This window comes from Brachyhypopomus gauderio, chromosome 7, assembly GCF_052324685.1.
Source record: "Brachyhypopomus gauderio isolate BG-103 chromosome 7, BGAUD_0.2, whole genome shotgun sequence".
NCBI lineage: Eukaryota > Metazoa > Chordata > Actinopteri > Gymnotiformes > Hypopomidae > Brachyhypopomus > Brachyhypopomus gauderio.
The window spans coordinates 12398458-12423348 of NC_135217.1; the positions used below are offsets into that span (position 1 = coordinate 12398458).

The 24891-nt window shown below is 49.3% G+C and overlaps 1 protein-coding gene and 1 long non-coding RNA gene across 2 annotated transcripts in view; both read right to left on the minus strand.

The window, feature by feature from the left end:
* Window positions 1–479: 479 nt before the first annotated feature.
* On the minus strand, window positions 480–4704 carry LOC143518900 (uncharacterized). Its single transcript, XR_013132300.1, has 3 exons — window positions 3815–4704; window positions 2451–2510; window positions 480–1993 (listed from the first exon to the last, which is right to left on the minus strand). It is a non-coding gene; the product is annotated as an uncharacterized LOC143518900 (long non-coding RNA).
* A 2112-nt stretch (window positions 4705–6816) lies between these two features.
* Window positions 6817–24891, minus strand: part of zzef1 (zinc finger, ZZ-type with EF hand domain 1) — a 37666-nt gene continuing 19591 nt past the window's right edge. Inside the window, 23 exon segments of the mRNA XM_077011782.1 lie at window positions 6817–8236; window positions 9286–9357; window positions 12606–12756; window positions 14183–14339; window positions 15052–15150; window positions 15404–15566; window positions 16040–16183; window positions 16596–16955; window positions 17820–17955; window positions 18043–18143; window positions 18274–18621; window positions 18714–18913; window positions 19030–19162; window positions 19494–19668; window positions 19891–20180; window positions 21115–21278; window positions 21536–21695; window positions 21868–22037; window positions 22237–22435; window positions 22437–22500; window positions 22675–22840; window positions 23188–23326; window positions 24724–24853. Coding sequence (XP_076867897.1) covers window positions 8156–8236; window positions 9286–9357; window positions 12606–12756; window positions 14183–14339; window positions 15052–15150; window positions 15404–15566; window positions 16040–16183; window positions 16596–16955; window positions 17820–17955; window positions 18043–18143; window positions 18274–18621; window positions 18714–18913; window positions 19030–19162; window positions 19494–19668; window positions 19891–20180; window positions 21115–21278; window positions 21536–21695; window positions 21868–22037; window positions 22237–22435; window positions 22437–22500; window positions 22675–22840; window positions 23188–23326; window positions 24724–24853 — 3802 coding nt within the window. The 3' untranslated portion in view covers window positions 6817–8155.

Consider the following 24891-nt stretch of genomic DNA (forward strand, 5'->3'; position numbering starts at 1 on the left):
AGGTTATATTTAAATTATAACTCACCTCCAAGCATTTTAAATAATTTAAACTTATTTTTAATTATTCATCTGAAAAGACAAGATTGACAGCTTGAAATGTATTTTTTAGTTGTAGTCTGCTTTAATCAAGAAATGAAGTTTATAAGTACGAAAGACAGAGAAGGACCATGAATAATAACGGCTTCTAAACCAAAAGTAACATCTGAGAGACTTCAGTAGGTGGTTGACCATCAAAGTTCGAGAAGTTACAGATATTTCTGTTTCCTCCCCATCACTCTTTCTACACACAACACCTTTCACCTTTCTACTCGGCAGGCTCTCTGCACTCGAGGAACCTCTCTGTCAGCTCAGCAGTCCTCCCACTGATGTCTTCACCCTCGTGGAAAGGCAAGGAGATAAGAGGAGAATACAGGCAGAAAGGGCGAGTAGGCGAGACTCACGGGTTAACATGACCACCCCCATGTTAAACCCGTGGGGGAAATAAAACAGTTTACACATGGTGGCCTCTCTAAAAGAGAGAGACTGTGCTACAGTGCTCTTGGACATTTTTAATCTATATTTTATTTACCTGCTCTGTTTGCTCGTTGCTTTCATTACATTACATTAACATTAATTGTCAGGCAACATTAAGCTTACTGCCTATTGGTGGATAACTGGATCACTAGAGCAGGTCCGTTTTTAAATAAGATTTAAATACGCAAAAGCATAAAGCGGGATTTATTGCAGTCAGTCAAGTCTTCCATGTTAAAAGAGCTCTATGGTAACGGGAGAAATGGTAAAAATCGAGATGGCTGGACTTAAAAGTTATTGTTTGGTTTGTTCTTGGAGGCCCACAACAGCCTGGACTGACAGCTGTGGTGTTATTATCTGTTCGATAGAAGCGTTTGTGAGATAGAAGGGGTCATACAGTATATTACTTGTGGACTTGCCTGAACATGGATGCGGGTGTCACAATATTAACGAAAGGGGAACAATTTCGATCACAAATTTTGAAGTTAAACGTAACTAGCATATGTTACAGAAAATGCGGTGTGACGAACTATAACTTTTGTAAATAAAATTTACATAGAATTTTTTACAACTTCTGATCTTCGATAACAATAGACCCTGCACCTATATCAGTGTGGCTTAAACAGCATACCTCTAACCTGTCCTGAGGGGGGAGAACACGAGTGGTGGGACCAGGTAATGAACTCCTCTGTCCCCGAGTGCCAGCAGCAGTCGAAGGGCACTAACAAACAGCGTGTAGCGTTAATGACCGTGTACATTTTGTTCCTGGAATCATGTTTTGGTGTCTGTGTTGAACACGGAAACGGAGGAGATTAATTTCCCTGGCCCTTGTGGCCTCGTAGGTGTGACGTGATTGTATCAACCACTTCAGTAAACATCGCAGAGGTCCAAAGTCCGTGCGAGTCGAGCGACGCGGTCTGGAGATTTAGACCGGGGGTTTTCCCCTCTTGTCTTAACAGAGCGGTTCAGTAAACACAGTCAGACATGTTATGGAATACTCACACCCATGATGCTCGCCGCATGATAGCTTAGCTGCTGGGCTACCACCTTTGGCTCCAGTGGGATTCTCCATCTGAGATGGTAGATTCTTGCTGTCGCATCCATCTTTTGTAATACTTTAGCAGAACAGCTATGGGCAGATGACAGTGAATAGGATCCCAAGGAGAGCCAGCAGTCGCCCGTATGTCATTTACTGCAGTCAGTCCCGTCCCTCAGTGATGAAACCGAAATCTGGGTTGAAAGGTCAAACGGGATGCTCTCTCGTGAGCTGCTTAAACGGGCCAATTATGAAGCAAGCCTCATAGGGAACGGTACCTACAGTCCTTACTGTCTCGGGTGGTTGGCAGGAACTAGGTCTCATTACTGTGATGGCGAGGGCTGAATCACCTATAGGGCGGAGAGGCCGTTAGCTCGTGCACCAGCACCAGCTCGGCGCCATGTCTGTCATGCAGGCAGATATTTCCCACATCGTCACCCGGCTGGTCTGGGAACAGACAACATGCTCACGTTTGTGGCAGCAGAACATGACATGGAAACATCCAAAAAACAAACAAACCAAGCCTGCCCCCCCCCCCCAACAAAACAAACAAACCATCCCTTTCTCCTGAATAATAGATTAATAGAAGGTGGTTGAAACTGGTGTACCATTAGGCGCTGTTTGTTTGTGCTTGTGCACATCTGCTGTTAGATTCTTCTGTGAGTGTGTGGGTGTGTGTGCAGTATGTGTGGTAGAGGGGAGGAGGGAGAGTGGGTTTTTTTCTGTCATTGATGCTTGAAAAAAAAAAAGTTTTTCCTCCTGATTTACTGATTTTTTTATTTATTTATATTTTGTTACTATGATGACAAATTTCCTGAAGTAAACTTTTGCTTTGGTTCTGTGTATAGTGAACAAAAAGGGACAGAGGAAGTGTGAATTACAACACGGTGCTGTAAAACTCCACCTGCTGAGGAGAGATGTTCCAAGAATCTCTTTTCAACTCTGCCACGAAGGACAAAATGATCTAACCATGAAGTTTCATTCATGGAGAGAGAGAGAGAGAGAGAGAGAGAGAAGCATACATAAGAAAGTCTAAGAGTATTCATGCACTTTGAATTGTTGTACAAAAAAAGTATATATATTTTTCATTTTCTTTTAACATCTTTGAAGGGAAAACAGACAGCAAGAGAGGTAGTCAACCCCAAGTGTAGCTTCTTTCAGGTCCTCTTAACTCCCACACCGTAGAACTGCTCCGGACTTAATGTAAGTTAAACTGTTGGAGGTCTCAATTAGTGAGGCAACTCCAGCTTGTGACTTCTCCTTCGTTCTTGCAAATCTCGTTATGGCTACATGAGCTGGAAACTTTCGGATTTGAGCTTTTGGATTATACCTTTTGAATTATACCTTTTTGGATTATACCTTTGTGCTTAATTCTTGGATCTGTATGTACCTCTGCAGCAAATTATCCTGAGAGACGTTTCATCTTGCGCACCCACAATATGCAACGCTGAACAGCCTGTGCTCTGTTTCTCAGCAATGCTGTTGGCCCACAGATACGATCTCAAACAAGGACACTGGCAGTCCTGCCCGGGCCACAAAGCAACCACCAGGGACACAAGAAAACAGCTCTGTAAGAGGGACAAACTGGGCACCCTTAATCATACTAAACAACGTTAGCATTCCTCCTCCTTTCCTGCTCCTCATCGGAGAGACGTGGGCGCCCGAGAGCTTCGTGCCATCGGTGTCACGCGTTATTTATAATTCATTTAACCCACCACCATACGTGCCCGTTCTTATGCCATCTTCACCGCCATCACCGTCATCGTTGTCATTATCGACCCACTCTGCAATCTCAGCTGTGGGGTCCTTCTCATTGTGTATAATAGTGTATGCGTGTGTGTGTGAGAGAGAGGGAGAGAGAGAGTGAGTTGGCTAGGGCGAAGAGAAGAGCCAGGCTGAGTGAGGAGGGGGGGGGGGGGGGGGGCTGATTCAGAGATGTGGGGGCCGTTTGAGCCGCACTACTGTGAATCACCAGCATCTTATCCAATATCTCCCTCCCCTTATTCTCACTCCAAATATCATGTCACCCATTCACCCCGTTTGTGGATGGATGGAGAGAGGGGGTGGGAAGGGGGGGGGGGTGGAGGTGGAGAGAATAAGCGACGTAGAGAGAGAAAAGACAGTTGCATTGAGGAAGCAAGAATGAATGGGGTCACCCGAGGTGAGACGTTGTGGAGGCAGGCATCGAAGATGATGAAAAATAAACGAATATATAAATACATATTAAAAACCAGCTGCAAGTGGAACAGCAGAGACGTGTTCACTCACCCGTCCACTTCTTCTGCTTCTGCTCTGGTGATGAGGCCTACATTCATAAAACATGGCCACATTAAACGTGATGTTAGCAGCGAGCAGTGTTGCAGTAACACGTTTCTCCATTCATGAACATGGGTCGTCTGTGAAGGCTATTCTGCCTTCTATGTGACGGTGTTACCATATTTTGTCCTCATTTACATATGAGGAGACAGCAGCCAACAGGAGAAGAGGCAGACGCTTCCCCCAGCTGTAGCTTCCTTCAGCTCCTCCCACACCATAGAGCTGTTCCTGACGTAGTGTAAACGAAGCTGGTGGGAGCACCAATTAGTGATTCATCAGAGAACCAGGATTCATCCCAGGAAGAAGCCAATGTGTACGAGATGATCTTTTCTCTAACAATGTTTGATCAACAAAGTTCTGCACCCATTTAGCTAACTGACAAGAATGTATTCATAAGGCACATTTTTGGTTTGGTTGGAATAAGCAGGATGGCACTCTGTTCCTGCCAGAGTACACCAACAACAAGAGGACTCGACTCTCAAAATGTCACTGATGTTTGCCACATGAAATACAAATTTAGTTGTTACAAGGGCAGAAACTTATATAGACTGAGTAGAGGTTTAGTTTTATCGCTGCAGGACTTATAAGAACTGAAGTCAAGTCAGTGCAACCATTCATTTCCAGTCTAGGTGAATTGCGGTTTTCATTGTACCACTGGTCTCACAATTGGGGTTAGTGGGTAGTGTAGTAGTATAGCATGTAACAATGCACCCTTTCCTGTGGGGGGGACTGTGGTTCAGTGCACTGTACGAGTACACCATGCTATAACAGTAGGAGTCCTAATACCACACTTGCCCATCTCTGTAACTTCATTAAATATTAATGTTTAATATTTAAAAAGTTACTCTGGATACGAGTGACTATTGGTGTGTCTTTAGTTGATATGACCTCACTTACATGTGGATTTTGATTGGCTTTCACAGCTAATTGTTGCCATGGTGACTTGGTACAGCATCACACAATCCAAGCGGTGTAGAGCGGTTACCATGGCGTGGCTGCGCAAGTCCCTGCGCTCACGCTGGCTCCCGAGCGCAGCCGGAGGTTTCCTACGACCGCGTGCAGCGGGAGGTTTCCTACGACCGCGTGCAGCCAGCAGCGGGGACAGCGGTTTGAAAAGACGCTTTCACGTGTCTTGGAGGAAGCACGTCCTCACATGAACCCTTCATGGCTGCCAGTTTGACAGGAGAAAGCTAGCTAGCTAATGGGTAGGAATTAGCATAATGACTAAAAGGGGGGGGGGGGGGGTAGGAACATGGAAAAAAGAAAGTAAAGAAAGAAACCAAAACCCAAGAGACGTCAGTAATATGGAGGATTTTAGTGAAGCGGTTTGCGTTCCAGGAAATAATAATTTACACTGGATCACAGGTGTTGGTTTAAAGGGTGGAATATCTGTGTTTGCCTTACCTCACGAAAACTCATGTAACTGACACAGAAAGGAGAATTTGGAGAGAATGCAGTTGGTGTAGGTGATTTCTTTTAGAAGAGGAGATGATATGACCTGCTTGCCTCAAACTGAGTTTTCCAGTGTATATTTCTGACTTGCATTGATTTTTGAAGTGAAATAATTTTCAACTGATTGTTACAATGCCTGAATAACCCTTATACAATCTACTGTGTCCACTTCATTGCTATTTAAATACAAAACATGAAACATTTCTAGAGCATCATAACATAAATTTAATTAAAAACAAATTACAGATAAATTTTATGCCAGGACATAGAAAATCAGATGTCAACGATAGAACGATATATTAAATTTTTTTTTCCATATTTAGGGGAGAAAGGTGACTTTTTTTTCCCTATATGTGCAATTATTATTCACAACTATACACATTCGATTTCAAATTAAACATCAATGAAAGTAATGCACTTTCAAAAAACTGTTAAAGGCAACGTTCAAGAAAAAAAAGCTTCAAATTAAGCCTTTTAATTCTCTTTTAAAAATATAACTGCTGAGTAGTTCTCTTACAATGATATGACATTAAATTAAGATTGCTTCATTTCAAACATAGGCACATAAATTCGTTAATATCTGAGGCTTTGAAAGAGGCTTCAATCTGGCAGCCATCTTGAAAACTGAGTTGAGGCACAGAGTGTGGCTAACTCTCCAAACTTGGATAAGTGTAAACAAAAGCACTGAAGACTAAAGGGTCTACATCCTCCCCGGACGCCAATCACAGTCATCACCTGGGATGGTCTTCAATCACCAAAATAAAAGTATCTCACTAGTCATTTTCATCCCCCACTATCTTCATATACGACCCAAATATATATTCCAACATTCCTGAACACTGAATTCATGAATGTCAGCATGTCAGAAGTGTTTTTTTCAATAGAGGTTCTTTGGCATACTCACTACAATGAACTAAAATCAAAATAGGCATTATGATTAGTATCACACATCTGATTATTAGGGTGCTTCATGGAAATGTGTTTTGTGAGTGGGGTGCGGGTGATCCCAACACCATGCGACTCCCAAAAAAATCTAAATAAAATTTCAGGTTCTACAGTAACTTATCTAATTCTGCAAATAAATGTTTTTCAGCAAGTAGACCTTCTGTGATCATGGATCCAAAATCTACACCCTTTACAAGACCTTCCTCAGGTTGCTGGGGTGTCGATTCAGGACACCTTCCAACACCCAAGAAGAAGAGCACAGTGTGCATCTGTATGCTCAATGATCATTCCACTCGAATGCAAAGCAGCTTTGCACAGCACACCATGCAGACGCACATGTTGCGTTCACCGCACCCCCGGGTGCTCCGCAGGGAACGGGCGCGGGACCAAAGGAGTGTCCCTCTCAGTTTAGGTGATGGCAACAGCCCCGGTGAGGAGCAAAAGAACCCGCTCCAGGCCAGACGGATGGGTAGTGTTGGTTCTGCTCACTAGAGTTTCAGCTGGAGAAATCCTTCCCTCACTGGGTTGCACATGATGGGCTTTATTTTTGGAGCCAAGATAAGTGCAGAGGATTACTTCAAGGTAGAGAGCGTCCATCGTGTTTCGAGGGCACGTCAAGCAGTCGTGTACACGACCCACGTCTGACATCCGCCAAAGTTAATCGAGAAGAACTTGTGCCGCTACTGGTTTACAGTACAGACGGAGTGGACATTTGGACTAAAGAAAGAAAAGGGAAGGGAAAAAAAGGGAAAGCGTTCCTGTGACGGTCGCCTCTGTAAAGGTGAGAAGCGCTCAGCGTGAAGTTGTTGCGGTCCAGGCGGTGCTTTCGCAGCAAGGAGCTTGGCTCTCCATCGCTTCGGTTCCGAGTTCTCGCCCACGCCGCCGGCTGAAGTCTTGGGCCGGCTCTGACGGATGAGGCCGTACGGACCGCTCGTATTTTTAGGCTGCGCGCGTCCACGGAGAGGCGCGGGAGAGGAGTGGAGCGGTAGAGGAGCAGGAGAGGAGTGGGAGAAGAGAGGGAGAGGAGTGGAGCGGTAGAGGAGCAGGAGAGGAGTGGGAGAAGAGAGGGAGAGGAGTGGAGCGGTAGAGGAGCAGGAGAGGAGTGGGAGAAGAGAGGGAGAGGAGTGGAGCGGTAGAGGAGCAGGAGAGGAGTGGGAGAAGAGAGGGAGAGGAGTGGAGCGGTAGAGGAGCAGGAGAGGAGTGGGAGAAGAGAGGGAGAGGAGTGGAGCGGTAGAGGAGCAGGAGAGGAGAGGGAGAGGGAGAAGAGAGGGAGAGGAGTGGAGCGGTAGAGGAGCAGGAGAGGAGTGGGAGAAGGAGAAGAGAGGGAGAGGAGTGGAGCGGTAGAGGAGCAGGAGAGGAGTGGGAGAGGGGGAAGAGGGGGAGAGGAGAGGGAGGTGTGGAAAGGTGACCCGCTTTCACCATGATCGATTGTCTCACCCAAGGTGCGTCTTTTTTCCTCCCCTCCTTTCCTGCAGACGTTGAAAAAGTGGAGAATAAATAAAAGGCGGCGAGCGGCTTTGCGGAGGTACGCGGGCAGATTTGGCACACCGCGCCGACCTGCTTTAAGCTCTGGAGCTGCTTCAAGTAAAAACGGATAAATCAAGAGAGCGTAAGAAAAACATGTCCTCTTTCTTCCCAGTCTTGGCGAGGCATCTGGTTTCGGAAAATCTTTGGGTATCACCCTAGGATTTCGTCCTGTCGCATTTTCGGTAACAGTTTTTGGACGTGCCCCTCTGATTGGTCGGTTCAGAAATGCGATGGCAGGCCATCTCCTCTGAAGGGCACTGGTTGGTGGAAGACTGTACGAGGGGCTCCCCAACTCGGGCATGGCCCGTGTGCTGTACGTAGCGGCGGGAGGACGCGGAGGCAGAGGTGGGCCCTGGCTGTGGCCCTCTCTCACGGGGACAGGTTCAGCAGGCGCGTGGATTTATTTGGGTAATTGATAGCCAGACTGATGGCTGCGATGTTCTTAAGGGCCTGCACAATAAAATATATGAGAGAGAGAAAGAGAGAGGCATAAAAAAGAATGAGTAAGGAGGAAAGGAAAATGATGATGTGATGAGAGAGGGAGTGGGGGAGAGAGAGGGAGGGGGAGAGAAGTGGAATGATTAAGCAAAGTATTGCAGGTAATTCATCAAACTTTTACACACCTGTGGTGCTCAGAACCCAGAAAACACACCCACACAGCAATCACAGTCTCTCTCACACGCGCACACACACAACCCCCTTGCGTCCACTTCATTGCTTTTCAGGGCAGGAATAAACAAACACAAAAAATAGAGTGATGAGAAATGACACATTAGCCTGTGGTAGACAGCGTCTTTTGATTACAAACAGGACACGGTGGATGGGGACAGACAGAGCTCACTGCACCCAACACGCCATGGCCACACACCATCAGCACACGCCTCAGTCCTGACCACATCAGAGCCTCCGTCCTGCTGGCCCACGCAGGCTAATAGGAGCTAATTACTACATGCATTATGGTTAACCACTGCCCACACACACACACAAACACACTTAGCCTGCAAGAACACACAAACATGAACACTGTGCGGGCACACATGCCCACACACAAAATCATGTGTGCACATACACACACACCCAATATAAAATCTGAGCGAGCGCACACACGCTCACACACAAATTTTTATCATCTTTACCATTCATATATTCCAATAACCCAACACAAGCCTCTCTTTTCAGTTTCTCACACACCAAACAGAATCCTTCAAAAGGCTGACTGCTTTCATCTTTCACCGTAGTGCTCAGAAGCTCCCGTGTCTTTCCTCCTGTCTTATGGTGCATCTGTTAGGGCCAAACCCAATGAGTCCTTCATCATTCATGGAACTAAAGTGTATTCCGCATCCAACACCTCCCCAATTCTAGAACACTCGTTTTGGGTGGAAAGTCTCGAAACTGCGTTCCAGTTCCACCAACTTCCCTCCACTTGGCATGAAGGGCGGGGCACGGGTGGGCGTGTGCTGGCCGCGGTGCGGTTGTGAGGAGGTGGGAGGTGCGCTTACCTGGGCGGTGCGCACTACCAGCTGCTCGTTGGTGGTGAGGGCCAGTAGGTACTCCTGCAGAACGCCCTGCTCCTGAAGGAAAGAGGAGAAGACGGCCGTTACTCTCTCGGACAAGCGGTCGGTCGGATCGACCGCTAAACTGCTTACGGGTCTGACCGGATAGCTGCTCCAGAGTAGGGTGGGCGTGAGATTGCCTTCTTAAGCAACACGATGAGGATCGTCTGTTTGGAGGCACCGAGACCATTTCTACGCAGAGGAACCGATGGTCCAGCACACCAAATGTGGAAGTCACTCGCACACGTGTCTAAACAACAACGTCTATGCTAAGGGGGTTTGAGATGGTCTTGGGCTCACCCAAGTACATTTAGACGAAAGAGCATAGTCTCCAGAATTATGGCTATAAATTCTCTTTTCTTGTAGCTACTACACAAGTAGTGATTGTCTGTATTTTTGGCTGCTATATACTTGATATATTTTGTACATTCTATATTCCATGTGGGGCTTACTGGGAGATCATTTTGTTTTGTGTACACTTGTTGCATTCTGAATGACAAAGTTTGTCCAAGTCATTTTTTGTAGCCACTGCGTATCTCAATTGTGGTATAAAAAAAAATGCTATATTAAATAAAAATGAAAATCCTGGTACTGGTTTTTATCATGTAGCATTATGGCTCTGAGTCACCAACACATGCACTATGTACCCATCACCGGTGTAAGTTTTCGGCTATCTGTGACTGTAGTAACTTATGCACGATGGACCACACATGTGGTCATTTTTGGTGTTCCAGCATCAAAAAATTCTTTTGAAGTGGAATTGTAAAAAATTATATTTATAACCAATTGGTGATATTGGGTTTGTGCAGTGTATAATTAAATGCAGTGTTCTCTACTGTATAAATGTTGTACTAACCGTTGATTAGAATGCTTGTACAGAGGGAATGTTTAAATAAAGGTGAAACTATTGAAACGACTGTGTGGCAGCAACAGAATGATCATTTGGTTAATATTATCGCAATATTCGATAGTATTGTGTATTGGCCGTGGGCTAGTTTGCATAATGTTTCACTATACTCACACTAAATTCTAGCTAGGAGAGCATTTTTCTTCCTCATGGTACCTCAGTACAATGAAAAGAAATTTCACATCTATATGGCAAGCAGTCTATTCATAATATAATGTGAGTAATATTACTATTATTCATTATGTAATGAAGTGCAATATTTCTTCAAGTAACAGCTTATTATAATTAACCTCATATAGCTTTATAACAGTTCATAACAGCAAAGTAAAAATATCAGTACTGAAAGAAATACCAGTTTTTCAAGGTAAACTTACTTGGTCAATTACACAAGCAAAATGTGTTGGGATCTTCGGGGCTAACGAGCCTGATCTGAGCTAAAGGCTCTCACTGAATTAGTGATCGACAATAATGCCAATAGTGAACACGGGTGAGCGATAGTGCGAAGGGAGACAGGCCAGCACACAACTCTGGATCAGAACACTGACAGCACACCACCGCAAACGGCCTGGAAGCAATGCCGATCGACACCGAGGTAGCGTCCTGATGGCTGTCCGCGGGCATAAAGCAGCACACCGTATCCAGCTCTGCAGAGCTAATCTCACACTCCAACGAACACTGCTATGGGTTCTGGGGTTTATTGTGTACTTCACAGGACAGGCTGCCCTAGGGTCAGCGCAGGGTCAAAAGGTTGCAGAGGCTCCTGGTACCTCTATGCTGAGAGGAGTATGAAGTGTGTATATTTTATATATTTATTGCTAGTACTGGGTTGGACCCCCTTTTGCCTTCAGAACTGCCTTAATACTTTTTGGCATAACATAGATTCAACAAGGTACTGGAAACATGATAACATCACACAGTTGCTGCAGATTTGTCGGCTGCACATCCATGATGTGAATCTCTCGTTCCACCACATCCCAAAGGTGCTCTATTGGATTGAGATCTGGTGACTGTGGAGGCCATTCGAGTACAGTGTACTCATCATCGTGTTCAAGTAACCAGTCAGATGATTCGCACTTTATGACATGGTTATCCTGCTGGAAGTAACCATCAGAAGATGGGTACACTGTGGTCATAAAGGGATGGACATGGTCAGCAACAATACTCAGGTAGGCTGTGGCATTGACACGATGCTCAATTGGTACTAATGGGCCCAAAGTGTGCCAGGAAAATATCCCCCACACCATCGCACCACCACCACCAGCCTGAACCGTTGATACAAGGCAGGATGTTGTTGACGCCAAATTCTGACTGTACCATACAAATGTTGTAGCAGAAATCGAGACTCATCAGACCAGTCAATGTTTTTCCAATCTTCTATTGTCCAATTTTGGTGAGCCTGTGCGAATTGTACCCTCAAGTTCCTGTTCTTAGCTGACAGTAGTGGCACCCGGTGTGGTCTTCTGCTGCTGTAGCCCATCCTCCTCAAGGTTCGACATGGCCATTCTCAACAAGGCATTTGCGCCCACAGAACTGCCGCTCGCTGGATATTTTCTCTTTTTTGTACCATTCTTTGTAAACCCTAGAGATAGTTGTGCGTGAAAATCCCAGTTTCTGAAATACTCTCATCTGCAGCCCATCTGGCACAAACATACAAGCCACGTACAAAGTCACTTAAATCACCTTTCTCCCCCATTCTGATGCTTAATTTGAACTCCAGCAGATCCTCTTGGCCATGTCAACATGCCAATATGCATTGAGTTGCCGCCATGTGATTGGCTGAGTCGACATTTGCGTTAATGAGCAGTTGGGACAGGTGTACCTAGTAAAGTTGCCGGTGAGTGTATATACACACACACACGAGAGAGACACACCACATGGTCTTATGTATGCAATATGTATGCATAACCTTAGATCAGGCTTCAGTCATATCCAAAACAGTGGTTTACACCTTTCACTTGTACACATGATAATATTCATGTCTTGAAATTTAGATGTAATAATGCAAATTACCCATTTTGCTGTGACACAACACACCCCCACACAGTGAGAGGAGAGAAACCGGGGGTGTGATTTTTGCATGTGTGATTACTATAAGCACCTGCTTTAGGCTACATACGGAGAAAATGTGCTGCTGCCCTCTAATGGCATAGGGCTGTGTGTTCTCTCTCTTTCGCACGCACACACACCGACACACACACACCGACACACACTCCAACAAAAGAACAGTCAATTCCACCCATGTAATTTAATAAATCGGTGTGTGTGTATATGTATGTGTGTGTGTGTGTGTGTGTGTGTGTGTGTGTGTGTGTGTGTGTGTGTGTGTGTGTGTGTGTGTGGGAGCAGGCGGGGTTCTCACCATGGCCTTGGCCTCTGCGATGAAGAACAACTCAGTGAGGGCTCGGTGGAGGGGGAGCAGGACGGTGATGCTGGTGGGGTCCTGACTCAGACCACTCTCCATACTGATGAAGAGACGCCACAGGGGTCGCAGCAGGGTCAGATCACAGCTCCTGACACACACACACACACACACACACACACACACACACACACACATACAAAGAGTTAGGACAAGATCCACCCAGCTTTGACCCTGCGTCGTGCTTTCCTAAGGCATCACTTACAGCCACAGGTGGCCATTTGCATGGCCTGTGTCTTCTGCCTCTGCCATTTGACACCACAGACCATAATATCCTCATCTTAGATCATCATACACAGCTGAGTGTAGAGCATGGAGTCCATAAACCATGGAAACCATGCAAATTGTCTCACTGGCATGTGACCTTGTTGTCATAGCAACAATCAAGAGAGGAAGCATGCGGACAGTGTTTTATGCAAAAGCTGTGTAAATCGGAAACACTAGGGTGCTCTCTCTCGCTCTCTCTCTCTCTCTCACACACACACACGCACATGCCAAGCCACCTACAAATGAGGTAATGAGGTAAGGTGTGTATCTGGCCTGGATCTGGGTCTGTCATTCAGAGCTCACCACTCTAACCCGCTGCCTGGTGACACCACAATGTCATAATGCCCCCTCCCCACACACACACACACACACACACACACACACACACACACACACACACACACACACACACACACACACACACACACACACACACACACACACACACACACACACACACACACACACACTCTGTAAAGGACGTAATCTAAATTCACACAGACAGTGCACGAGTGAGGATTTAGGTTGGTGCCTCAGGTTCTGTTACTAGGCTGTGCTGCACCTGGTGTCCTCAGAGCGCCCGGCCCACCTGACAGAACCAGGCTGAGGGCGGGGCTACCTTGGCCCACCCAGTAGGAGGAGCCTGAGCTAAGAGAGGGAGGACTTAACAATAATCAATTACTGCTCCTACTCCAGTTCAATTAGTGCAGAGTCAGTATGCAGGATCTCATCATTACAGACAGTAGTATAAAACTCAGTAGTATAACAGTCCCATACTGTTGTGTGCATTTTGCCTGTACAGTGCTTCAGCTAAGCTAAGCGTTCTGAAAGTGTAATGAGAGAGCCAAGGGAGGATATGAGAGACTATAAATATTTGAATCTCTCTCAGGAATCAGAGTTGTTTAAATCCGTTTGTTAATTGTAATGTGGATGCCGTCTGCTTTGGCCATACTGTAACTAAATATGGTCATGTAAAGGCTTGAGACAGTGAACTGAGCTACGAGGAGGGAGAGAGAGAGAGAGAGAGAGAGAGAGAGGGAGAGAGGGAGGGAGGGAGAGAGAGAGAGGGAGAGAAAGAGGGAGAGAGAGAGATAGATAGAGAGAGAGAGAGAGAGAGAGGGAGACAGAGAGATAGATAGATAGAGAGAGAGAGAGAGAGAGAGAGAGAGAGAGGGAGACAGAGATAGATAGAGAGAGAGAGAGAGAGGGAGACAGAGATAGAGAGAGAGAGACAGAGAGATAACACACACCACTGAGAAGGACACTGCAGCAGCCGTAGTAGGAGGTGAATCGCCTTCAGCCGTTGGCTCCCCGTCTGCCGGCAAGCCACGCCCACCTGCCACTCCCAGATGTCAGTCAGTGGCAGCGACTGGCCATCAGCTAGCATCTGCTTGAGGATCTCAAAACCTGAGGATATGAAAATGGAGAGAAGACACGTGTTGGTTAAACTCTGGTCCACGGCAGCCATCATGAGCCCCGGCCTGCGACTCTAGGAAGCGCAAACCCGCATGAGAGAGTCCTCGTCACGAACTCTCCTTTTTTAGCCCGGTGGTTCACTTTCCACTGTTTACCTGAAAGGGCGCATAAAGCCTGCGTTGCCAAGTTTACCTTAATCCCACTCAAACTGGAGACAAATGACTTCATGGCCCCGTATAAACAAAGCATTTTTACCACGGTTGGAAAAGCTATTTGATATTCCTGCACAGAGTGATGATTTGAGCCACAGGGCACAGAGGCGTGTTTACTCAACTAACTCAATTAGTTGAGTAATTAAGAGAGGCAGACGCACAGGTGAAGAGAGCACACCTGCTCCTGCACCACCACTGACTACAGTAATCAATCACACACACACACACACACACACACACACACACACACACACACACACACACACACACACACACACACACACACACACACACACACACACGTTGAAGAACGAGTGGAGGCTCAGGTGATTCTGACGTATACAGACAGGAGGATTCGGTTATTTTACTAAATGTGTCCTGAACGAACGCTTAACTCTTCATTTCTAATATACTGAGAGAGACGATTCACACCAGAGTGAGATTCACAAAGAGGGACGGGCAGAAAACACCCGAGTGAAGGAATGACTGACCAGTCTGGAAGCGGCCACGCTGGCCTCCGGTCACAGTGAACCTGTAGCCCCACTCCGTATTGCTCATGTCTGATATGAACCTGTAGTAAAGAGTGTCCCCTACAGGAGAGAAAGAGAATAACAGTTCACATATACACACATGCACTGATCGTACAACAGAGAGATGACACTAGTATACACTGCACTAGTGCCACTAGCTGGCCCCCTAGAGATCTACTCTCCTCCAGATTACAGCTCCAACCTGACTCACAACCTCCTGTCAATCTGGCACATGGGAAGACCACAGAAAGGTGTATGAGGTGCGGTGGGGGATCAAGGTCGGAGCCGAGCTCCACGGGGTGGTTCCGCTCACCCGGGATCTCCACGTCGGCCCACTTCTGTCCGCTGAAGGTGTGCAGGTCCTGCTGGAAGTCTCCACTGCTGGCCAGCTGCAGCTCGTCACAGCCCTCCTCCGTGTGGCAGCGTGAGTCGAACTTCACCGCCAGGTAGAAAGCCCCGGGCACGTGCACCTTGTCCTGCGGGGGGCAGAGGGCAACTTTACTACACATACCCCCCCTGGTCTGAGCACCCCAGCACGAGCTGACGCATCTGGCACGGGCAGCGTTTCTCCGCTACGAGAAGCTTTGATAAGCAACTCTGACAGAGGCCGTATCTAACACCTGTTAAATAGCATATACAAAATTCCAACAAGTTGGAGAAAGCTCCTGGAAACGGCATATTTATAAATATTTAATTTCTCAACAGCTAAAACAAATATGTCCCTATTGAGCAGTGCAGTCAACACTGCTTCCTGCCAGAGTACTGGACTCTGGAAGTACTGGAATGACGCAGTGCTGTCATTACTACGGCAAATTTCGCAATATCAGTATCGCAAAGGCAAATATCACAATAATTACTGAATTATTTATTGCGTACTCCCTTAAGGTTTGTGGGCCAAATCTTTCTTTTCAGTGGAGGCGGTATGGGGCGGGCAGGTGTGTTCTCCTACCTCGAAGTTGGTGTTGTTCTCGTACGGGTGCTTGGATTCGCGGACCTGCACGGCCATGCCGGGCTCCTCCATGAACTGGCACGCCGTCAGGGAGAGACTTCCCAGCATGCTCTGGGTGCAACCTTTCAACACTTTCTGGAGGATCTGCGTGTGGGAGAGTCACCCATGGGATCAAACACATGCACTCATGAGATCAGTTGTTATCTGTAGACTACACTGTAGCTAAATTCTGCTCTATCTTAACCATAAAACCAGCAACAAAGCTGATCTTTTAATCTAATTTTTAAATCTAAAATTACTTTATCACAACTGAAAAACCATGGTTGAGCCAAGCACAGCGTCCACTAAATCCCAAGAGCTGTCAGGTGGGGGCAACATTGACCCAACATCGACCCAACACTGACCCAACATCTCCGAGATACCAGTTTTTGTCCTTTACATCCTTATTACTGCAACCAAACCAACAGGGTTTGAGCCCCCGTCGGATCAGTGGCCCACTGAGACGACTGCCACACCCACCCGCCCGGCCACACCCACCGGCCCCACCCTCACTCACCCTCTCCCACAGCGCCCTCTCCTCCAGCTGCATGAGCATGTCCAGGATGTAGGCCATGTGGGAGGCGCCGCTCAGCTCCAGGTCCTCCTCCCTGATGGCGGCGCCCACGGGCCAGTCGGCCAACAGCAGGGCCAGGACGTGGCGGGCGTACAGGATGCCGATGGCCTCGTTGACCTTGAAGAGGTACTGGCGCACCGCCTTGTTGCTCCGCGCGTCCAACTCCTTGTGCAGGAGGGCGGAGCTCTTGGTGCGTCGCTGCTTGGCGTAGCTCAGCTGCAGGTCGCCCTCCGTCACCGTGATCAGCTTCTCCATCACCACGTTGGTCTCCTCCGTGGCGCGCTCACAGCGGCTTGGCTTCGACTGTCAGGGGTGGAGGAGTGGGTGGGGGTGGGGTGGGGGAGTGGGTGGGGGTGGGGGAGTGGGTGGAGGAGTGGGTGGGGGTGGAGGAGTGGGTGGGGGTGGGGGAGTGGGTGGGGGAGTGGGTTGGGGTGGAGGAGTGGGTGGGGGAGTGGGTGGGGGTGGAGGAGTGGGTGGGGGAGGGGGTGGAGGAGTGGGTGGGGGAGTGGGTGGAGGAGTGGGTGGGGGTGGAGGAGTGGGTGGGGGAGTGGGTTGGGGTGGAGGAGTGGGTGGGGGAGGGGGTGGGGGTGGAGGAGTGGGTGGGGGAGTGGGTGGAGGAGTGGGTGGGGGTGGAGGAGTGGGTTGGGGTGGGGGAGTAGGTGGGGGAGTGGGTGGGGGTGGAGGAGTGGGTGGGGGTGGGGGAGTGGGTGGGGGTGGAGGAGTGGGTGGGGTAGTGGGTGGAGGAGTGGGTGGGGGTGGAGGAGTGGGTGGGGGAGTGGATGAAGAAAAACAGTCTAATCCAGGGAGTTGAGTTCTGGTCCTGAGAACCCACTACCCGGCATAGCCTCACGTCTATAACCCGACTGACGAGATCCAGCTTATGAAGGGCTGGATAATTAGTGGACCTGAGAGTGTGCAGGGCAGTGGGTCACCAGGACTACAGGGACAACAAAGGGATCCTTCCAGCACCAGGGATCCAGTCTCCTGATCCAGGCTTTGGGGACTACACTAATTGGCCTCCAGCCCAGCCCCCGATAGACCTGAATCAGCCGATCTGAATGTTTGGTGTAGCTGTTGTGAGACTGGCCTGAGCTAATGTAATGGACATTGTCGTTCAGGACATATCCCTTACGTTTAGATCTAGAGCTCGGCGTCTCTGAGACGTACCACGCAGGGGACGATGATCATGTCCGTGTCCACGGCTTTGGCGAGCCGCTCCTCGGAGCGAGGCCGTTTGGCCGGCTGCCACTTCTGTGCCAGCGTCCGGATCGCCTCGTCCGTCTTTATCACATCTCCGTCGAATCTGGGGGGAAACGGGATGATCCCGAATTTGACAGGCACTTCGAACACAGGACAGAGACGGGACACGTCAACAGTTGAAGCTCCTCACCGCTTCTGCACCTCCAGGAAGAAGGAGTCGGTCCTCTTCATCTGGAGCTCGTACAGGGCCCTCAGAATGTGCAGAGGGGCATTCAGGGCATCGTGGGTAAGCTGCAAACACACAAGAGGATGGTGAGACACCAGCCACACGGTGGAAACCTTCCATTCCCTTCACACAAAAGTCCTCCAGAACTCCCGCCTTTCCAATCGGACCCGCGGGTCGCGTCACCCTTCCACCGACCTGGAAGCAGGCCTTGGTCTCCTCGTCCAGCCCTTCCAGGGGGTCGGGCTGACCCGGCTCGCCGTCGTCGGTGCCGCAGCAGCTGGAGTGATCCGAGTCGCGCTCGCGCTCGCGCTCCAACTCACGCGCGTGCACAACGCCCCCACCGTCCCCGCCGTCCCCGCCGTCCGCGTCCTCGGCCATGGAGTGGATCTCGCGCTTGGACGAGTACAGCATGACGGACAGGATCTCCAGGTCCCGCAGCAGCCAGGTCTTGCTGAAGCCCGTGCCTTTGCTGCCCTTACGCATCAGGAGCTGCGTGAGTCCCGCGCCGTGAACCGCTGCCTGGGCCCCCTCGCCGCCGTGCTGCTGACCGAGAGAGACCGCCCTCCGCTTGTGTCCCGGCTCACAGGGTCGAGGGGTGTGTGTGTGTGTGTGTGTGTGTGTGTGATGCCGCTCACCTTGAGCGTGTTGTACAGGCCCTTCAGTGCGAGTGACAGTACCCACGTGGCCTCCACGGCGTCCGGCGTGTTGCTGTCCACGCCCGTCTGCAGCAGCTCGCTGATGATGCCGATGAAGCTGTGCAGGTAGCGGCCCGGGTGGGCGGAGCCTGACAGAGGGGGCGGGGCCTCCTCAGCCTGCACCAGCTGGTAGTCCTTCACTGAAGGGAGGAAAGTGATTATATATTCATTAGTATAGTATAATTAGTATAGTACCACCATCAAATCTCAGTCTTAGTGGCTTGAATTGTTTATACATGCAACAACTAAGGCTCACCCGTCCTCCTCTTGCGAGTCTTCACATCTACCACGGCCGCCCGGTTCTTTTCTGTAAAGTGTTTCAGCAGGATCACGTTGTGCTGCTCGTTGGCGTTGTCCACGAACACCGACTGTGTGCCCATGCACAGCACCTGTAGCACAGGACAAACGACAAACGGGACACAAGAGACTATGTCAGCACACAAGCCCCAGTACATGGCTGGACAACCCAATCAGTACCCCATAGCTGGGGATCACATGGTTCTGAATGCTCATTCAAATGAGCTGTACAGCCTGTCTGATATCTGATCCGATATCTCTTCTGATATCTTTGACCTGATACACATTTAGATCAAACTGCTTTGTCCTCTGCTTCTGAATTGATGTCTTCTTAACTGGCCTGGTGTGTCCACCTCTTTAATAAGTGTAATGTTCTACTAGAGTATTTTTAAAGGATTCAAGAATAGAGAAATGTATTCAAACCTCGGGGAAGACCACCAGCACCAGCAACGTGAAGACATTGGTGCGTTTCAGTTGCTGCGGTAACTGCTGAATGCAGTGATCGGTGAAGGCCACAATGACGTCGCACCACTGCGGACACGCGTTCAGGTTCCTCAGTATGTCCGCCACCGAGCACGCCCAGTCCAACCCGATGCGGCTGGAACGGAACACGCACAGGAACGCATCGATTTTGGCCAGAGCGTCCAACTCATGAAGCTACGTTAACCACACAGAATGCTTAAACCAAAATGTTCCCCACAAGCTCTCATTTGACTAGTGAAGGGGATCAGACCCCCGGCACACACACACACACACACACACACACACACACACACACACACACACACACACACACACACACACACACACACACACACACCTGTCCAGGCACACAGCACCGAGGCTGAACAGCAGCTGCGTGGTCTTCCAGCCGTGCAGCTGTGTGGCGCCCCCATCTGGTGGCGGGGGGAGCAGCAGCTCGGCCCGGTGGGCCAGCGCCTGTGTGGCGGCAGCGTCGGCCTGGGCTGGAGGCAGGCGCTGCAGCAGCTGTCCCAGCAGGCCCAGGGTCAGGTGGTAGGCCTCGTTCAGGCAGCCGGCGTTGGACACCACCACGCGGAACAGCAGGGGCAACACCGCGCTCAGGCTGTGCAGGGGCAGCGCACCGTCCTGCTGGGGTGGAAACAGCATGGGTCAAAGGTCAAAGCCAGGGACACCAGTGCACAGACCCAGTGTTAAAAAACGAACCTTTTTTTTATGACGAAAACGAGACGATAACTAAATTAAAATTATACGAAGGGATAAAAACAATGACAAAATTAATGGACATTTTCGTCAACGAATAAAAACGAAACAAAAATATTGGCCAGCGACGACATTCAATCAGATCTGATTTAGCTTTTGAGAAAGGCAGGGATAAGTTAAGAAGAGATCGAACCGTAACTACTTTAGCGGAGGCAGGACAAACCGGGTAACCGTCCAATCAGAACTAACATCTTCACATCGCACAGAACCCAGGAAGACCATACCAGCTAAGATAAGAGGCGATATATGGACACATTTCTCCTTTGACTTTGAGAAAAACAAGACGGTGTGTAAACCATGTGGGACAATGATGTCGGGAAAAATACGACAAATGAAACGACATCTGTGGTTATGGCATTGTTGTTTTTACGGCACCCAGTTTTATATAGAATGCAATATGTATTGTTCATAAACTCCATATGTTTTCAGGTAGAGCGGGACTACTGATCATCAATGTTTTGTTATTGTTATGCTCAATAACTATAAGTTCAGGTCAATCAAGTTAAAGTTTGGAAATTTGTTTTTGTATATATTGCACATACAAACAATAATATTCTGTAACTGGTTAATAAATGTTTCATTTTGTGCAAGTGTATATAATGACTATTACACCCAACTAAATTCTATTGATAATTAGTCTACTAAAACTAGACTAAGACTAAAAACAAATCCAATGACTAAATTATGACTAAAACTAAATGACATTTTAGTCAAAAGGCTAAGACTAAAAGTAAATCAAAAATTGTTGTCAAAATTAACACTGCACAGACCACGTGTTCGGGCGGAGCCGAAAGGCCGTTACCGGTTTGTCCGGAGGCAACATGGCCGCCAGCAGGGCCAGGATCCTCTCCCTGGAGCAGTCCGCAAAGACGTGCTCCTGCAGCGGCACGCCGGCCGGACCCTCCCCCCGCGCTGCGCTCACGCCCACCTTCGAGCTCGGGGAGGCGATGGTGTCTTCGCTGGAGGCTGTCGGGGAGGCGTACAGACCTGTTATTCACATCTACCGCCCTTTAAACCAGCAAGGCAACTGGTGAGGTGTGGCGTGCTGGCAGTTGGTTTTATTTGAAGTCGGTAAATTTCGAATTCCCTCTATATACACCTCTCTAACTCTTGTATATACACACAGTGCACGCACACACACACACACACACACACACACACACACACACACACACACACACACACACTTTGGTGATTTTCAGTGGAATATTAAAGCATCTCACCTTCGGGCCCTGGAGACAGTGTGTCCTCACTAGACATTGATGGCGTCTGGCTCAGGCTGGGAGAGTCCAGCGTATCCTGGGAAACCAGGTGTTTCTGCCCCTCCTTCTCCTCTTTAGCCAGTGGGGTTTTAGGGAGAGAGGGTTCATCCACCATCTTATTCTGAAGGAACAATGACAAACCCATCAAACTGTACTTACGCTGAGAATTGGGACGCGTCACGATGAATTTTCACTCCCAAAGAGCTTGTAGAAGTGTCAAAAGGAAATATGTGTGTATATATTCCTGTATGAGTAAATGTAAAGGTTTTCCGTGAGAACCTCCAGGAACTCACGTTGTCTTTAGGGGGTGTCGGAGAGCAGAGGGCTGTGGTGCTGCCCGGTAGAGAGGAGGTGTCGGTGGTGCTGATCTCCTGACTGGACTCAGGGGTGCTGGGACACATCTCACTCTCAGTGGCAGACTCACTGGTGGACAACAAGGACAAAAGGGCTGAGGCCCGCAGACCTAGAGAGAGAGAGAGAGAGAGAGAGAGAGAGAGAGAGAGAGAGAGAGAGAGAGAGAGAGAGAGACAGACAGACAGAGAGAGAGAGAGAGAGAGAGAGAGAGAGAGAGAGAGAGAGAGAAGCACAGACATGAACAATGACATCAGCTCTCCACTGTCTGCACTGCTCTAACCTCTGACCCAGTGAAGCGTCTCCCTCACCTTTGCCCGTCTGGCCCTTCATCAGGCACTCGGTGATCAGCTCGGAGCAGCGGGCCTGCAGGGCGGCGGCGTTGTGCAGGGCGGCAGCGTCCAGTGCTTCCCCCTCCAGCTCACGCTCGGTGCCCAGCTCGGAGGAGAAGAGGGCCAGGGCGGCGAAGAGCAGCCAGGCGTAGTTGTGCACGTAGGGCTGGACCAGGCGGGTGGCGGTCGCTGATGCGTATGGTCACCATGGGGTAGACGGTGATGCGGTGCGTGGGCAGGTGACTGTCAGGGGAGAGATAGAGAGAGATAGATAGAGAGAGATAGATAGAGAGAGAGATAGAGAGAGAAAAATGGGATCATCAGTGCCAAACCCCCCCGAGGCAGGTGTGTGGAGTGGCGGGTGTGTGGGGTGGCGGGTGTGTGGGGTGGCGGGTGTGTCGGGCGGAGCGCCCCCACCTGTCCGGGTACTTCTTGGCGTGGTAGCAGCCGAAGCACAGGTCGAAGTCTTCGCAGACGTTGCAGTTGATCCGGCTGCCCACGATGAGGCCCTGGCAGTGGTCACACGCGTACTCCATGTTCACCATCTCGTGGTCGTCCTCGTGGCCCTCCGGCTTGGCGCCGCCTGCCCAGAACAGCGGGACGGTGAGACGACGGGACGCCGAGGAGGAAACGGGAAGACGGCCCAGGCCATAAACCCACAGCGCGTGAAGACACACTAAGGTGCATGTGAACATGTGCTGGATGCATGAAGGAGCACCCTAGGGTCCACCTGCTCAACATCTAAACCCACTCAAGCATGCCACGACTTCCTGTTAGAAACTTCCATTTGCAAATATTTGCATTCGGTTTGGTGCAAGATCAAGAAACACCCTGAACCGCCCAGTGACAAATGTTGTTTGTTTTATGTAAACAGTCTGACGGAGTGTATGAAGCGGGCGGGGCATGAAGTGGGCAGGGCCTGTGGCTCACTGAGGAAGCAGGTCTTGCACAGGTCCATGTCGGTGCACTGCAGACAGCGGTATCGGTGTCCCGGGGCGATGCGCTCGCAGCCGTCGCAGGAGATCTCCACGTTGAGCAAGTCGCAGTAGCGCGCGATGAACATGTGCATCTGCAGAGAGACACGGGGGTCAAAAGGTCAGGCGCACCGGCAACATCAATTAGAAAGAGACATAATGGAAGTGTCCCTCAACAACAGAGCTCTACCGCACTGGTATCTGTTCAGCTGATGCCGACCGACTGTCTCTCCGGTCAGAGAGAGACCGTTGAACGAGGCCAGAATAGAGTCCTGCACCGGGTCGGGTACCCGCGGGTACCCACGGGTATGGGCAAATAGATGCTGAAACGGGTGGGTTTTACACATACCGAAATTTTACGGGTGGGTATGCGGGCGGGTAAGTTAAATAAGTGGTCATTTTTAGTAGGCTTTTATTTGCTACGTAAGGAACATAGTGTTACATTTTGCCTGATTAGTGCCTCCCGATGGTGGTGGCGAAGCTCAGGGGAGCTTACTTATACCGTAGCTCCGTTGGCCAGAGCGGGCTGAACTTTACTCTTCACCCGTTCTGGGGTAATACCCAAACTTCGGTTCTTTTCCAGCGGAAACATGAGCAGAGGCTGGTTATAACGCAGTACCGGGCATTTATTGTAGCTTGCTTGGTGGTTACAAAGCAAATGGGTGGCCGTGCTAGAACAAGGAAAAATGACGAGAGAGAACTTGGCGTTTAGGATTTGTGATCCAAGAGCGCAGAACGCAGCTCAAACCTGGGACTGTGGACGATATACTGTTCCTGCGCAGTAACCTAGGATAGATTTGTGAACCTATGCGAATTTATTTAGTTGTTATACTGGCATTTGTTCCCTCTCGTTTTGCAGTTGCTAATTTTAGATAGGAATAGCCATACTGTTCCTGCACAGCAACCTTATATTTTATTTTGTGTTGTACTGGCGTTTTTTCAGAGGCGCTTTCAATTTGTGTGATTTTTCACGGGCACGGGTGGGTAACGGGTAGAATATTAACGGGTCCGGGCGGGTACGGATTTAACTTTGAAATAGCCACGGGTTCGCGGGCGGGTGGGTGCTGTACTCTGCGGATATGGGTGGGTACGGGTCTCAAAAATCGGACCCGTGCAGGACTCTAGGCCAGAACAAGAGAACGTTGAACGAGGCCAGAAAAAGCCCTTGTGCAGGGAAGGATCTTGTCAGGGAGGGTTACATAAAGCTAAAATGGCAAGTGTGCAGTCAAGGTTGAATTCACTTTAAACATTTACTAAAGGCTTACGGTGGCTTACGGTGGCTCGGGCTGCAGAATGAGAACATCACGGCCCTTTCTGCATGTTTACCGACCCAAAGCCCATTTGAACAGAGGCAGCTGGGACGAGTGTGAAGGACGCGTCCCCAACAGGACGCCCCGGAAGAGAGCGGAACCGCTGAAGCATTTCGGTCAAAACGCCGTGCAGCGTAACGGACGCAGGGGCTGATGGGTAAGGGGGAGGGAGGCGTGGCTACCTTCCTGCGCTCCTCGGGCGAGGCCTGCGCGATCTTGTCGAACCACTTCTCGAACATGCCGTCCATGCACTCGTCCATCCACTCGCTGTTCCTCTCGTAGTCGGCGATCTCGTCCTCCTCCGTCCACTGGCTGAAAGCCAGACAAGAGGACAAACCAATAGGCAACAA